Genomic DNA, 15,691 nt, shown 5'->3' with positions numbered 1-15,691 from the left:
GGCAGTTGAACTCAGGTTCTCATGCTTGCAAAAGTAAGCATTTTTACTCAGTCATCTCTCTAGCCCCAAAGTGAAGAATCCACCTGCCTCTGCCTCCACAATACTAAGATTAAAGGTGAGTGCCACCATGCCCTGTTCAAAATGAAGTTTAAGAAGTGCATACACATACATATATAACACAAAAATGCATACCTAGGAGCCAGATTATCATATGTATAAGCAACAGACATAAGTCGCTGAATCAAACTGGTTCCTTGGACAAGCACAAGAAACACCTTTAAAAACAAAAACATCAAGGGAGAATAAAAAAATCTTTGAATAAAGCAAAATACCAAATGTACTTTCATTCCCCCACCTCCCCTAAAATCATGAACAGTAAGTTTTATTTCTTATGTGCATATTAAGCTACAATTGTTTGGTAAATAAGTTAATACATATAGAAATCCATGTTTCCTAACTGAATAATACCTAGTGCAAAATCCCTGAACAAAGTGTGTATATATTATAAATGGCAGGTATGTTTCATTAGATGAAGGGTTTGTATTATATAAATTATTTTTAATAGCCAGGTAGTTGCTGTATTTTAAAAACAAATCACTATATATCTCCCTAAGTGTATTTTACATCAATACTTACATATATTTAGTATTCAAATATAAAACAGTGAATCACTAATAAATACCAATAAATATAAATTACTTAGAGACGGCACAGCATTAAGGACACTTGCTGTGTTTGAAGAGGACCCAGGTCTGGTTCCCGGAACCTACATGGAAGCACCTAACCATGATCCAATGCCTTTTTCTGGCCTCCTTGGTACCAAGCTCTTATCAGGTGCATATGTATACACACTGGTAAAACACTTAATACACATAAGAGTAAACAATTTTTAAAAGGAAATTATTTCAAGAGTTAGTAAAAAGATTCACATCAATTTGGTTATATTACAATGTACAAGGTTTCTTCTGGTGAAAACATAATCGAAACATTGAAGAAATTACCAAGTACTATCTCCCACTAGTTAACACTTTGGGAATGCATCTCGAATCCATGGAACTTTTCATATTTAAGAGATGTAAATAATTTGCAATACTAGGAGAGGTGAATTTTCAAATATAATCTCTAACATTGCAAGAGTGAAACACAGATTAGGTTCCCAGTTGTACCAATAGTTCCTAAATCTCATGGTTACTAGCTCATAGTACCAACTTATTACTCTCGTGTTTTGTGGCAGGTATCAGATGATGTGTACCTCTCAAGGGGTGACAGAATGAGGAAGATATTTCAATAAGAACTCATCTTAGTTTCTACTTCCCCAATCACAAACAAGAGATGATGAGGGTTACACATTTGATTATCTGAACAAAGCATACATAGTCAAAATGATCTATTTCTGTCTCTGTCTCTCACTCTCAAGACAGGATCTCCCTATTAACTCTGGTTAGGTTGAATGTTCAGAAATTTGCCTGTCTTTGCCTCTGAAGTGCTAGGATCCTAGATGTGTGTCACCATACCTGGCCCATGAGCTCTGTTTATGCTGAAAGATGTGATCATTTTTATACTGTTTTTCTGTATCTCTAAAAGGAAAGATCCGTCCTTTGACAGCTGGGTTCCTAATATAACCTGTTATACTAGATAGTGGACTTCCTTGTTTTTAAATATTGCTCCAGAGGTTTTTGACCACAAGAGATAAGGCTTCATTCACCTTTTAACTTTTGTTTTGTATGTGTGTATATGTATACAGGTACTCAAAGAGTCCAGAGCAGAATATTAGATCATCTTGGAGCCAGAGTTATGAGCTATGTGGTGGGAGTACTGAACTAATTAAAGTCTTCTGGAAACAGAGTAAGTGCTGTTAGCCTCTGAGCATCTCTGTAGTCTCAGTCTTCCGCTTTAAAAAGGACTCATTTTGCTAAATCTAGTTCAATAGGTTCTCTTTGGTAAGCTTCTAACTCCTTAAAACTCTAACAATGATCTTTATCTAGTAATAGGAGTGATGACTAATTCTTTGGCTGGCTTCCTTTAAGATTTTAGATTTTTAGCACTTAAACCCACACATATGAAATTCATCTTCTAGTACATTTCCTCTGTTGAAATATGTATTTCTGAATAGACTCTGATACACTCAGAATGCACATCATAAATTTCTACTAATACATGTAACTGTAGCATTAGATATCGTATTAAAATGGTACATTGTGCATTCCCGTTAAATGAAGAACTGAAAACTATTAGCAAAACACCATTACAGTGTCAACTTATGACATTGCTGTGGTTGATACATGGTAGTATCATAGTAACTAATGATGTATTAGTGTATTTCTTAACTTTATAAAAACCAAACCATGCGCTTTCTCAAAACTTAAGCAGAATTCATTAGAACAATTTCATATTAATTTCCAAACGTTACCTCTGTTAATCGTGGTATATGAAGACTCTTGGCATGATCACCAGCAGCCTTTCTGGATTTTCCAGGCCAGGTTCTTTTCCTATGGCTTTCAGCTATGCCAGACCAGGCAAAAACATCATGATAAGCTAAATCCAAATCTGAGGGATCTACTGCAAACTGGCAGATTAATTTCAGCAAGCAAGCAAGACAATCCAGCTGCCACTGCAAATGAGAGAAAAAGTCAGCTTTCCACTTCACGTATATGATAGGTGTGACCACTATACAACTCTGAAATTGAGACAAAAATAAAAATTATGGGTAGATTCTCATCAATGTGCTACATGATTTTTTAACATTATGCAACTTTATCTTAAGAAAATGACCCATTACAAAATTAAACTCTCAGGAAACTCCTTCCCATAAAAAAAATTCATAAATATGGATGGCAAAGAAAGTTTTCCATTTAAATGATAATTTGTGAATATATTAAAGATAACTGTTCATAGGAATTATTTCAAGCACCAAGAGGCTCCTTTAACTACTCTGCTGGTAGCCACAGCATCATAGTGTGAAGTGTTTGTTGCCTCTCCATCTAGAATTTGTAATTCAATGCCTATGCTTAATTGAGAGGGGCAGATTATATGTAGCCCACTAGGGAGAAACAATTAATTTGTAATAGAATTAACATAATATTGGCAAATGGTTACTGACCTCTGGATTCACTGGTTCCTAAGTAAATGGAACTTTTAGCTGAGCACACATACCCCATAGGCACACTTTCCATTCCATTAGAACAAAGAGTGGTACCAGGTGGTAGGGGTGCACGCCTTTAATCTCAGCTCTCAGGAGACAGACGCAGGCAGATCTCTGTGAGTTCAAGATCAGTCTGGTCTACAGATAGTTCTAGAACAGAACTAAGGCCACACAAAGAAACACTGTCTCAATCCTCCTCCTGTCTCCCAAGAAATAAAGAGTGAAAAGGAATATAAAATATTCCAACAGACTTCTCTTCACAGGCAGCTAAACCTACATACATACAATGCACAGGGTTGAAGGTGGGAATTAAAACAATGACGGTCTCTTTTCCATTCTGATATGCACCATTTTCACTGTAGTCCATGACTTGCCATGGACTCAAGAGGAAAAACAGTGGTAACTACAGAAAGTTGTGCATTCAAAAGCTATTGCTATTATTATCTTATTTTATTTTTTTTAATATAAACTGTAAAAGGGTATGAATATAATAAGTTAGAAATGAGATATTTAATTTTTCATCTCTAACAGGAATTTGGGGAAATATGCTGCAAAGCTCTGTTTAACTGGCCTGAACTTGCCATGTAGGCCAGGCTTGATATTTTCGGACCACAGAATTCCAAATACTCCAAAGGACATTTTAACTGAAATTCTTACATTTATTACAAAAGTATTTAAGATACATAAGACAAATACTATGGAAAAATAAAATTTACAATGAATTTTAAGATCTAATAACAACTCAAAAAAACTTTCTTTTAAACAAGTAAATTGGAATATCACTTACATATAAGAGAAGATTTTCAGAAATTTCACTATAATAATCCTTGGCCTCCTAGTCTCCTGATTCCAGTGCTAAGTGGTACTTACACCTATCTACCAGAAAAAAAGCGTCCTTCCCTCAGTAATAGCAATATCATGTTACTAAACTTCAAATTCTCATCAATATACTTCAAATAAAAAAGAAAAATAGTTTCAACAAATGGTGATGGTAAAATTAGATGTTATAAGAGTAAATAAACTAATTCAATCCTATCTTTCACATATAGAAGCTAATCAACATGCAATATAATAACACTATACATATCAAAGAGAACCACAAAACAGAACAGAGAGCTAGAAAGAAGGCCTGGTGAATAAAGTGCTTCTCGTACAAACAAGAGACACTGAGTTTGGATCCATTAACACCTATATAAAGCATCCTTCCCTCAGTAACAGCAATACCGTGTTACTAAACGTCAAATGTTCATCAGTATAACTGATGAGAATACAGAGCAACAATATGCATAATTACATGGTACAGCAGACCCAGTTGGAGTGGGGCTATGAGGATGCTTACTTTCTAACCAACATGAAATAGTGAGCTCAAGATGAAATGCGTCGAAAGCTAAGATGAACAGCAAGAGTCACCTCTGGCCTCTACACCAGGTGTCTTAGAGAGCCTACCAGCAGACACACATGCATGTAACATACACATACATACAAACCTCCACCACACATAAGAAAAATTATAGAAGGAAAAAAATCATTCTGACCTTGCAATAAATATTTCTTAAACCAAATACAATTTTCAGTGAAATTAAAAATACCTCTTAAAAGATACGTTTAAGCTGCTGGGATAGGCCCAGGACCCACAGGAGGAGAGAATCTCCATGAGCATGCCACGGTACAAGCATGACCATGTAACACACACCAACTAAATGAATGAATAATGAATAAATGAATGAGGGAAATATTGTTTAGAACTCAGTATGTAGCTCAGCTAGAAGAGTGGTTGTTTAGCACACACAAATTCTAGAGGTCAACTCCCAATACAGCAGAAAACAAATATGGTGGTACACATCCACAGTCCCAGCACTAGAGAGATTTGTAAATACAGGAGTTTAAGAACATCCGCAGTTATGTCCAGATTTACATCTTCTGTCTATAAAAAGATTCTGTCAAGCCAGGCATGGAGGTTCCAAAACATAGGAAGCTGAATCAGCAAAATGAAACTTCAAGGTCAGCCTGAACTACAAAACAAAACCAAGTCTAAAAGAAGCAAACAATAAAACCCATCAAATACACAAGAATAGCATTCACAATATGTATAGCTGAAAAAAGGAAATACAAAGTCTTAAGAGCTCTTGCAGATGTGGAGATGAACCCCCGGAACTCATACACGATAAGGAAACACTCTATGAACCAGTTAACACTCTACAGTCAGCTAGCTCTTGAAAGTTTCAAATTTTAACTCTTGGTCATAAGCAACCAAGTAGGAAATTCCTTTATGTTCTACAGTAGATCTTCACTAAAAAACAGTTTGGCAGCTTTGAATAAATTTAAACTTTCACTTACATTATTATTTAGTGATTTAATTTCCTGAAATTTACCCAAAAATATATATGTACCCCAAAAACTTATATATGAATATCCATAGCTTCTTCAGAGGTAGATAACCAAATTTTTGTATGTCATATAAAATAAATACACTATCAACAATATAAACTCACTGACTACTAACATATTCTTCAACATCAAAACATTTTGAAACAAAGACAAATGTAAAAGATTACTTAAGTACTGCTCCAAAGTTACATACATTTTTATTAACTGAAGCTTTAATTTATGGTTCAAGTTTCCTAGAGCTGCTTTGCTGGAAGAGGGACAGAAGGTGTTTTAAAAACAGGTAGAACCTCGGGGTAATGAAGTATTCTGCATATCTAACACGACTGAGCATTACACAAGCATAGACACTTCCAAAACTGCAACATTCTTAAAAATAACTGCATTATTACTTGCATGGATAAAACTTCACCTAGAATCAATGAAAGCCTTTAGTGCAAGTAAAAACTAGAAAAAGTAGATGAAAACAATCATAAATCTTCACAACAAAAGCACAAGCCTCAAAAAGACAAGCAACTTAACCAAAATTAGAATCCATTTCGTATTAGACACAAAGAAAGCAAAAGTTAACCATTTATTGGCAGAAAAGTATTTGAAATCCTATGCTTGCTAAGAAACCAGTATCCAAAACACACAATGGACATTAAAACTCAACAATAAAAGCATTTAATAGACCTGAAAAAAAATAACATATATGCAAAGGATATACAGGATCACTGTGATGATTTGTGTATGCTCAGCCCAGGGAGTGGCACTATTAGAAGGTGTGGCCTTGTTGGAGTAGGTGTGCCACTGTGCCTATAGGCTTTAAATGTTTTGCCTAGAAGCCAGTATTCTGCCAGCAACCTTCCAATGAAGATGTAGAACTCTCAGCTCCTCCTGCACCATGCCTGCCTGGATGTTGCCTTGCTCCCACCTTGATGATAACGGACTAAACCTCTAAACCTGTAAGTCAGTCCCAATTAAATGTTGTCCTTATAAGAGTTACCTTAGTCATGGTATCTGTTCACAACAGTAAAACCCTAACTAAGACAATGACCAATATGCATACAGAAAGCTCTTTAATCATACTGGTTATCAAGAAAATATAAATCAAAACTATGAGAACATATAACTTCACTGGCCCTAGACTGGTTAAAATCTCAAAGATAGTAAACGGCTTTTGTGGGGAAACTAGGATAAACAAAGCTGGTTGGAATATAAATGGTAGACCTGCTTGGCTGATTCTTAAATGTTAAACACAATTACTCCTGAACCCAGCAATTAAAATTCCTAAGTATACACCCTAGTTGGCCATATTCACAGCAACATATTGATAACACCCACACAAGTGGAAACATTGCAAATACTCATCAATTGATAAATTTCTTCCAGCCTAACTTGAAAACGTATAAAATTATGTCCATACAACCACAAATGTATGCATGTTTGTGTATACACACCAATAAACAATATCACAGAAAAAGATGCTTAGCTTTCCTATGAGCCTAAGTAGACCCTGACTAAAAGGCAAACAACATAATCCTAAAGAAAGCAAACATTAAAACCTTGGAGGTAATCAGAGGGGATCGGGTGATGTGGCAGTGAGGAAAGACACTTGCTATGAAAACCTCACAACTTAAATTTTTGAGTAGTTACCAGAACCTAAAATGGCTGAGAGAAAGACTCAACTATACAAAGTAGAACATAGTATCTGATAACTGATGCTGAACTGTCCCATCAAAGTACCTCAAAACCCAGATACAAACAAGTTAACACTCCAGTGGACTTCCAAATAAAAATAACCGATTTTATATTTAATTCAAAAGATTGACAGCATTATTACGTAAATAAAGTTGTGAATATTGCACTAGCAATTTTCTTTACCTAATATTAAAGCGGTGTTACTTTAACTTCATAATAGTAACATAGCTGGGTTTTTTTTTTCAGGTTTTTTTTTTTCATTTTTCTTTTTTTTGGAGAGAAAATTATGTGAAATATTACAAAAGAAGCAGTGAAACGTCTAATTATTATAAAAACGAAAAGATTTATTACCCTCAGTTTCTTGATGCCATGGCAGATAAAGTAGAAATACTTTTTGTGTACCATCGCTATAAAAGCAGAATTAGTCAAAACAAAAGATATTCATTCGCAAAACTCAAAGTCACTGGTAAAAGACTACATTTAATCACTAGTGCTACATCTATAAAGTTAGCACATATATATCATTTTTAATTGACTTTTTTTTTTACTTAGAAACAGGGTTTCATCACGTAGCTCTGGCTGCCCTGGAACCTTTTTCTGTAGATCAAGCTGCCTTTGAACTGAACAATCTGCCTGGCTCTGCCTCCTAAATGCTGGGTTTGACATGTGGGCTTCTACTCCAGCCCAAACCACCTCTAAAAAGCAAGTAACAGTTGGCATGGTGGCACAAGTGTAATCTCAGTCAGCACTCAGGAGGCCAAGACAGGAGGATTCAAAATCTGAGACCAGCACTGTATAGGGCAGTTAGTTACAGCCTGGGGGACACAGGAAGACCCTGACTAAAAGACAGACAACTCACCTCAAAAGAAAGCGAAAAAAAATTTAAAACCATATCAATACTAATAAATGATTTAAACAACCTGAGAAATAATTGTTCATGAACTTATAATATTTTTGAATAATTAACTTTAGCACTTATTCATATCAAGTATGCTAAAAAATACTCTAGCAGGGTAGTAGTAGTGGTGTAGCAGGGTGGTAGTAGTGGTGGATGCCTTTAATCCTAGCACTCTGGAGGCAAAAGCAGGCAACCTCTGTGAGTTTAATGCAACATAAACTAGAGTGAGTCTGAGAACAGCAGGGCTCCGCCTCAAAAAACCAAAAATAAACAAAAGTACAACAACAACAAAACCAAACTCTGTGAAGTCCGTTCTTTCTTCTGTCCTGTGCATGAGCTCATCAGGCCTGCATAGCAAGTACTGTTAGCCTCTAAGGCTTCATTCAGTTACACACTTTTAAGCTACATCAACTTATCAAAGCTTTTCCTTTCTATTATATGTCTTAGCTCAAGTATGCAGTGAGTTAGTAAGTTATGTTGCCAATGAAACACACGTGACTAAAATAAGGTAACAACTATAATTAGTCAAGATAAACGAGTTCACTTACCACAGTCCATGATTCTTGCTCTTTAGGCTCTAGAATCGCAGAATTAAAAATTTCTAGCAACTGCTGAAGCCCGCCAGCAGCAACAAACTGTAAGCAATTTGGGGAGTAAAGATAGGAGGGGATTAGTTATATGGAATAATGATGATCTCTTTTGTTGGCTGAGTAACCAAGCATTTAAAAAATTTTGTGTTTTATTAAAAAAAATTACTGTCTATAAATAAACAATTAATGTAGCAGGGGCAGTGAGATAGGGTTTCTCTGTGTAGCCCTCGATGTCCTGGAACTTACTCTGAAGACCAGGCTGACTCAGAAACCACTGCCTCTGCCTCTAAGTGCTGGGATTACAGGTGTGAGCTACTACCACCTAGCTAAAAGTATTTTCTTTCTTTTTTTTAAAGATTTATTTTATTAATTATAAGTAAGTACACTGTAGCTGTCTTCAGACACTCCAGAAGAGGGCATCAGCTCTCATTACAGATGGTTGTGAGCCACCATGTGGTTGATAGGATTTGAACTCAGGACCTTTGGAAGAGCAGTCTTAGCTGCTGATCCATCTCACCAGCCCCTAAAAGTAATTTCTATACAAAATTTTTCAGAAATTATTTTAAAAAGTCTTGTTATAAACATGACTTCAAATTTTAGCAATACAACCTCAGATATTAAGATGTCCTAAGTTCAATGTGTGTTAGAGGACATTGTGTTAGAGGAGACAATGTTGACAATGGCATGGGATGGACAGCGGCACTCAAAAAAACATTAGGCTCAAAATTAAGGAAAATAAAGCATTAAATAATCTCACTTAACATTACTATCATATAGAGTAAAAATGTAATTTTTCACCTACACTTTAAATTAGGCAGAACTAAAGACAAACATAGGTCATTCAGTAAAAGCCTTACCTTGTAAGCACATAACTAAACACAACACTTAAAACCCACCTAAGAACATGATGTTAAGTGCTTATGACCAGCACATTGGGAAGCCTGAGACAAAAGTATACCTCGGGTTTGCTGGATGTGCGAGGTTGACTCTAGAGGATAGGCACTGGCCTCTAAGCATTTTTTTCTTTCTTTTTCCTTTCTTTCTTTCTTCCTTCCTTCCTTCCTTCCTTCCTTCCTTCCTTCCTTCCTTCCTTCCTTCCTTCCTTCCTTTTTCCCCCCATCCCCATCTCCTACAGAAGGCATAGTGGTAGGAGCAGGAGGCGGATGGTCATGCTGCATTTGCAGTCAGGAAGTAGAAAGAAACAAATACTTCCCTGGGTCTTCCCTCTTTGATGTTTTTATTTAGTTCAGGACACTGGGGATTGTGTGGCACATTTGAGGTAAGTCTTTCATTCTTTGGAAAGCCTCTCACATGCATGCTAAGGACTATGTTTCCTATGTGATCCTAAATCCACACAAGCTTACCATGAAAATGAACCAGCATAGGCCATCACCTAGAGCTTCATCAATAAATAACGAACTACTTACTCATCTTGGGTCCCAGCAGCACAACTGGCATCTTTGCCAGTGACACTTTTGCACACATGGCTATCATCAATGGTTTTTTCAAATAGACCATAGGCATAACCTTCTTTGTTTTATGTGTTTGCTGGCCACTGGAAACCACTTACAACAAGCCGGTCCCCCATGGCCTGGACACTGGCCCTTAATTTTGAGTCTCTCTTGCTGGACAGGGCTCAGAGGGTTAGGCTCTGGTGACAGATGCTCACCACCTCAGTACTTTCAGGCCCCACTGTTGGCCTTTTGCTATCTCATAGCTAACTGCAGCTAACACTGCCCACCCTCTTTAAGCTGGAGACCATGAAAGGGGTGCATGTGCAACACAAGGACTGCATCTGAGTGGGCAGCAGCTCTCTCCCACCTCCCTTTCCCTGGAGCATCTGCTGACAATGAGCCACTGCCTAGACGGCCCTTCAGAAATGAAAAGCTTCCTGTCTGCCGTACATCCTGTTCAATCACACACGCACGCATGCACGCACGCACGCATGCACGCACGCACGCACGCACGCACGCAAGCACGCATGCACGCTACCATTCCCCACCCAGCACCTAACTCTCTGACTCCTTTCAAGGCTCATATTCCTATTTCAAGGGACTCAGGTTCCTACAGAAAGGGTTATACTCCTCTGTAACTCTAGTTCAAGTGGATATGGAAAGGCTTCAATTAACCTCCACAAATATTACATATATGCAAGCAAATGCTCAAAAACATAAAATTAAAATAAATCTTTAAAAACTCCTTAAGATGCCGGGCAGTGGTGGTGCACACCTGTAATCCCAGCACTCTGGGAGGCAGAGGCAGGCAGATTTCTGAGTTCGAGGCCAGCCTGGTCTACAGAGAGAGTTCCAGGACAAACAGGGCTATACAGAGAAACCCTGTCTTGAAAAAAACAAATCCAAAAAGACCAAAAAAAAAAAAAAAAAATCCTTAAGGTAATGATTTATAGAATCCAAAAAGTACTTTCGTCAATCTTTTATGAAACTATTATGATCAAACCTTGCAAGTCCAGGAATTTTTACTATTTTCCACTTGATCTTCACTTGAATCATCAGAATCTGGATAAAGATCACTGTAACTTCCCTGTGAGAAAGGGAAAAATATAAATAAGGGAGGTTATAAAGAGAAAAAAATATTTCTATAATGAACTAATAGTATTATTTGGAATTCTGGAAGAGTAAAGTCCTTAATGATAATACTGGATCTGTAATTACCGTTGACTCTCTTCTTATTCTTCTGTTAGGTTTTCCTAGTGCTTCAATAATTTCAAGAGCATATAACAACTTATGAGCACTCTTAATTTTGAGAAGTTCCTTCCAATTAAGTCCATCGTTGCTCTTAAATTACAAGAAGAAAAACAGGTTTAGCAAGACAACCTCCTAGATAATTCTTTAAAGTCCTAAAACTCATAAAAATGAATACTAGCATGAAACACAAATACTGCACACTTTAAAAACATCAAATATAAGAAGACAAGGATCAGAAATGGTACTGGCAGCATGTTTAAAGCATAAACCATTAAATATTGTTAAAATGAAAGATTTTATCAAAAAAAAGCACAGAAAAAAAATTAAATTAGAATACTGCTGTTTCTGCTATCAATATATGAACTAATGTTTGCATAATATGTAGCTTTGAAATGTTACTAAAGTGATCACTAATCACATTCTAGAGCCAATTATTTTTCAATTGAAGTAATTTAGAAGTCAGATGTTCTGAAATCATATGATGGTAAGCCAAATCAGACAGTTATATGTAACAATAAGTCATTTGTTTTTGTATTCATTATATATGAGTCTTGCAACAGATCATCCTTGAAGAAACACCTTGTTATGTAGCTTTGAAAAGCATTCTTGGGCTAGGTGTGTAGGCATTCACCTTTTATCTCGGTACTTGGCAAAGGAAGAAAGATCTTTCTTAGTTCAAGGACAACCTAGGATATATGAAGACTTCCATACCAACCAGGGCTAGTCAGCCCCACCTCCAAAGAGGATGAAAAGATGACTCTGAAGTCAAGAATACACACGGCTCTTGTGCTTCCCAGCACCAAAGTAGAGTGGCTAAAAACCACCTGTAACTCCGTCCCTGGGGATCCAACACCATCCTCTACCTCCACAGGGACCTCACTCATGTGCATACACACACTCACAAGAACATATCATTGAAAGAAAATAGCATAAATCTTTTTGTAAAGTAATCTTTCACCGTAAAGGCATTCTACAATAATATCCAACAGTTCTATATGTAATCTGATACTTATAGAAGAACCATTAACTATGTATCAAATTCTGTTGCCTTGTTTTCTCAATTCTGTCACTGGATGTGTATAACAATCTAAAACAAGGTCTGATGGATGTCACTTCATCAAATTATATTTATCTCAATTTTACTAGTTTTGTCAAAAAGAAATATTCAAAACATACAAGATTTTTAAAACCCCATCAATAAAAACACTACTCTGGGGCTGGAGAGATGGCTCAGTATAAAGGTACGTATTACTCTTGCAGAGGACTCAGACTCAATTCGTAGCCCCCAATGGCAGCTCACAGTCATCCATAACTCTAGTTTCAGGGGACCCAAGACCTTCTTCTGATTTCTAGGGTGCCAGGCACGAACATGGTACACGGACAAACATGTAACCAAAACACTCATACACCTAATAAAATTTTTTAAAAAGGCAAACTCCTACTTTTTCTAAGCAATTTAACAAAAGATCACTTACATTTTACTTATTTTGTTACATAACTTTAAAAACAAATGGGTATTTAAACTGACACTTTTTTCCTATTAAGTTAGCAAAAGGAGGTTGCTGAGACGGCTCAACCAGACGGACCACAGAAACACAGAGGTATGAGTTTGGATCTCAGGTACCCTTTGAAAGAGCTAAGCATAGCTGTCACATGCCTGTATTACTGACATTGAGAGGGCAGGGAAAGGAGAAGAGACACACTCAAGGGTCAACTTAGCCTAATCAGTTCACTGAGAAGACTAGGGTGGGGAGTGGAGCAGGAATGACGATGACCTGTCCAACAAGCACCTTCAGCCTCCTTAGATCTATGCACACAAACACTGCCCGTGGGGGCACACAGCCGACGGGCTCACCTGCTCATCCGAGATATTCTGGAATGCCATCAGCATGTTTGGACAAGTAGGAAGAAGCATCAGCAACTCCCAGACACGCCTTGATAGATTCTCGGCATGAAGATGAAGTTCTTCACATTTTAAACTCTACATAAAATAAGAACATTATTTTATCAAGATAGATGAGAATAAAAATTTAACTTCAATTTTAAAAACTGTTTTGAGAAAAGTTCCTACCCTCACTTTAGAAAAAGTCTGAAAATTTAATGTTTATTGGCGTAAATGTATCCAAGAAAATGATTAGGCAGAAGTAGCAATTTTTCGACTTCTCATCACCATTTTCTTTTTTGTGTTTGTTTGTATGTACAAGAGCTGTGCATGTACACCTGCAGGACAGAGGAGGGCACCAGATCCCTTTATGGTCATGAGTCAGCATGACCATAAAGTGCTGGGAGTTCAAACTCAGGGCCTCGGGAAGAGCAGCCAGTGCTCTTAACTGCTGTGCCATCTCTCCATCCCCTCAACATTTTTTATATTGACTGATCATTGTTCCAATGGAACTTTTGAAATAGAAGTTAAACCATTTGGTTCATAATTTCCGCATCTCTTTCTTACTTCTTTGCAGATTACCATTCTATGTACAACAAAAGTTCACTAAATTAAATTCTGACTTATTTGTGAAGAGATTAAAGAAAGCACAAACTTTAATGAACCTGACTTTTGCCCTTATCATTTGATAAAACTTAAGTTGAATATGTATGAACAAATAAAACAGAATAGAAAATGGATGTTTCAAAAACACATTTAAAAAGCATGTTTTCATCCACTAACCAAATAAGGCAGCACTGCAGAAGGAAATTTACCAGAAAAAGATAAATCCTACTGCCCTGGTATTTTCCATAGAGTATAAGTGAATTATTATACTGCTACTACTATAACCATAATTCCCAGTGTTAATGAATGCATTGAATTCCAAAGAAATTCTGTAACAACAAAGATCTAATGATAATCATTTCACGAAGCTAGTATAAAGTGGCCCTTCTGTACATGTGGTGATTTGGTTCTAGGATCTATAAGCACACCATCATCTATATTTGCATAAACTAATTATATAAAAGGCACGGCAAAGCTTTGCAGGCTGTGGCATATGCGTATACAGTCCCAGCATCCTTGGAGTAGGAGTCTTAGTTTAAGGTCAGGTTGGGATATCTAGTAATACCCTGTCTAGAGATGTGGGTTATGGGGAGAGAAGACTGAAGAAGGACAGAGTTCAAGGTCAGCCTCAGCTACATACTGAATGAGAACAACCTGGCTCATAGGAGGCCCAGTATCAAAAATCTAAATAACAAACAGCAAAAACTCTCTTCGCAGATAAACATGCCGGAGGAGCTGAGTTCCAACTTGGCGTATGTTGGAAATTTTCATTCCTTGGCTGAAATTGTTAATGGGGAGAATATAAATATGACAACTGTATGGACTAATTTTGAAAACAGGGGAAGTTTAAAACAGGGAATCTACAGTTAACTTTCCTTTGCACAGCCCTGATGAAGAAACTAAGGCAATCCCAGAGTAATTCTTCTGAATCTGTGGGTAGAATGTGATAGAGCTCCATAATCAAACTGAATCCAGACCCGGTGAGATAGTTCAGTAGGTAAAAGGTGCTTACCACCAAGGACAATGACTTGAGTTTCATCCCCAGGACCTACATGGTGGAAACAGAGAACCAACTCTTGCAAACTGTTCTCTGACCTCCACATTTGTATTATGATAGACAAATGCCACACACACACACACACACACTCTGAAAGAAACTGAATCCACTTTCTTCCCCACCATTTCTTTAAAAGGCTGAGGAGAGGAGGGCAGAGGCGGTCGAGTGTCTCAGCGGCGACCCTGCCAAGGCCTGCGCACACATGAGCACACGCCAGCAAGCCTGATGATCTGAGTTAGAACCCAAGGACATACACTGTAGAAGAACAGAACTCATTCCCACAGGTTGTCCTCTTATTTTTTTGAATGTGGTAAGCACAGAAACAGACACAAATAAATAAATTTATTAAAGGCATTAAAAGATTATTAAAGATACACAGAGGGACTTTATTCTAAATAAACAAATAGATTTGAAGAAAAATCCAAAATTATGCAACTAGATTCTGAGTTAAAAGGACCTAAAATATAAGACAGGATGAGTGTAGCCTGAAACACATAAAACCCATTTTATTGATAGAACAAATACTTCATGGGAGATTGTTAGTGGTAGGTCTACTCTGTGACTGATGTTGTGGAATTCTTATTATCGAGACTGGTGCAGCCCTGATGAAGGTTCCCAAGTAAATACACAGGACTGTTACTGTCTTATGTCATGGAGTAGACCTTGGGTCTTTGTTTTCTCTAGAACACACTTCCATGGCAACCTGAATTGTTGCGAATGACCCAGAGAAAGATCTCAGATTC

At 37.1% G+C, this 15,691-nt stretch overlaps 1 protein-coding gene across 6 annotated transcripts in view; it reads right to left on the bottom strand.

Moving 5' to 3' along the window:
• Usp34 (ubiquitin specific peptidase 34) overlaps positions 1 to 15,691 on the bottom strand; it is a 183,499-nt gene that overhangs the window by 76,672 nt on the left and 91,136 nt on the right. For 4 of the 6 annotated variants that reach the window (XR_007980309.1, XM_052199754.1, XM_052199758.1 and 1 more), the window contains exons 28-34: positions 14,904 to 14,939; positions 13,259 to 13,384; positions 11,371 to 11,493; positions 11,156 to 11,239; positions 8,657 to 8,743; positions 2,411 to 2,611; positions 193 to 275 (exon numbers count right to left, since the gene is read on the bottom strand). Coding sequence is in view for 5 of the 6 variants with exons in the window: in XM_052199754.1 (XP_052055714.1) it covers positions 193 to 275; positions 2,411 to 2,611; positions 8,657 to 8,743; positions 11,156 to 11,239; positions 11,371 to 11,493; positions 13,259 to 13,384; positions 14,904 to 14,939 (740 nt within the window). In the remaining variant the exon portion in view is untranslated. The remainder of the gene's footprint in view (positions 1 to 192; positions 276 to 2,410; positions 2,612 to 8,656; positions 8,744 to 11,155; positions 11,240 to 11,370; positions 11,494 to 13,258; positions 13,385 to 14,903; positions 14,940 to 15,691) is intronic. The other 2 variants (XM_052199756.1, XM_052199757.1) reach the window with 1 other exon arrangement.

This window comes from Apodemus sylvaticus, chromosome 11, assembly GCF_947179515.1.
Source record: "Apodemus sylvaticus chromosome 11, mApoSyl1.1, whole genome shotgun sequence".
Classification (NCBI taxonomy): domain Eukaryota; kingdom Metazoa; phylum Chordata; class Mammalia; order Rodentia; family Muridae; genus Apodemus; species Apodemus sylvaticus.
Note: the sequence above shows the minus strand (reverse complement) of the source record. Positions and strands in the feature narration are given on the sequence as shown.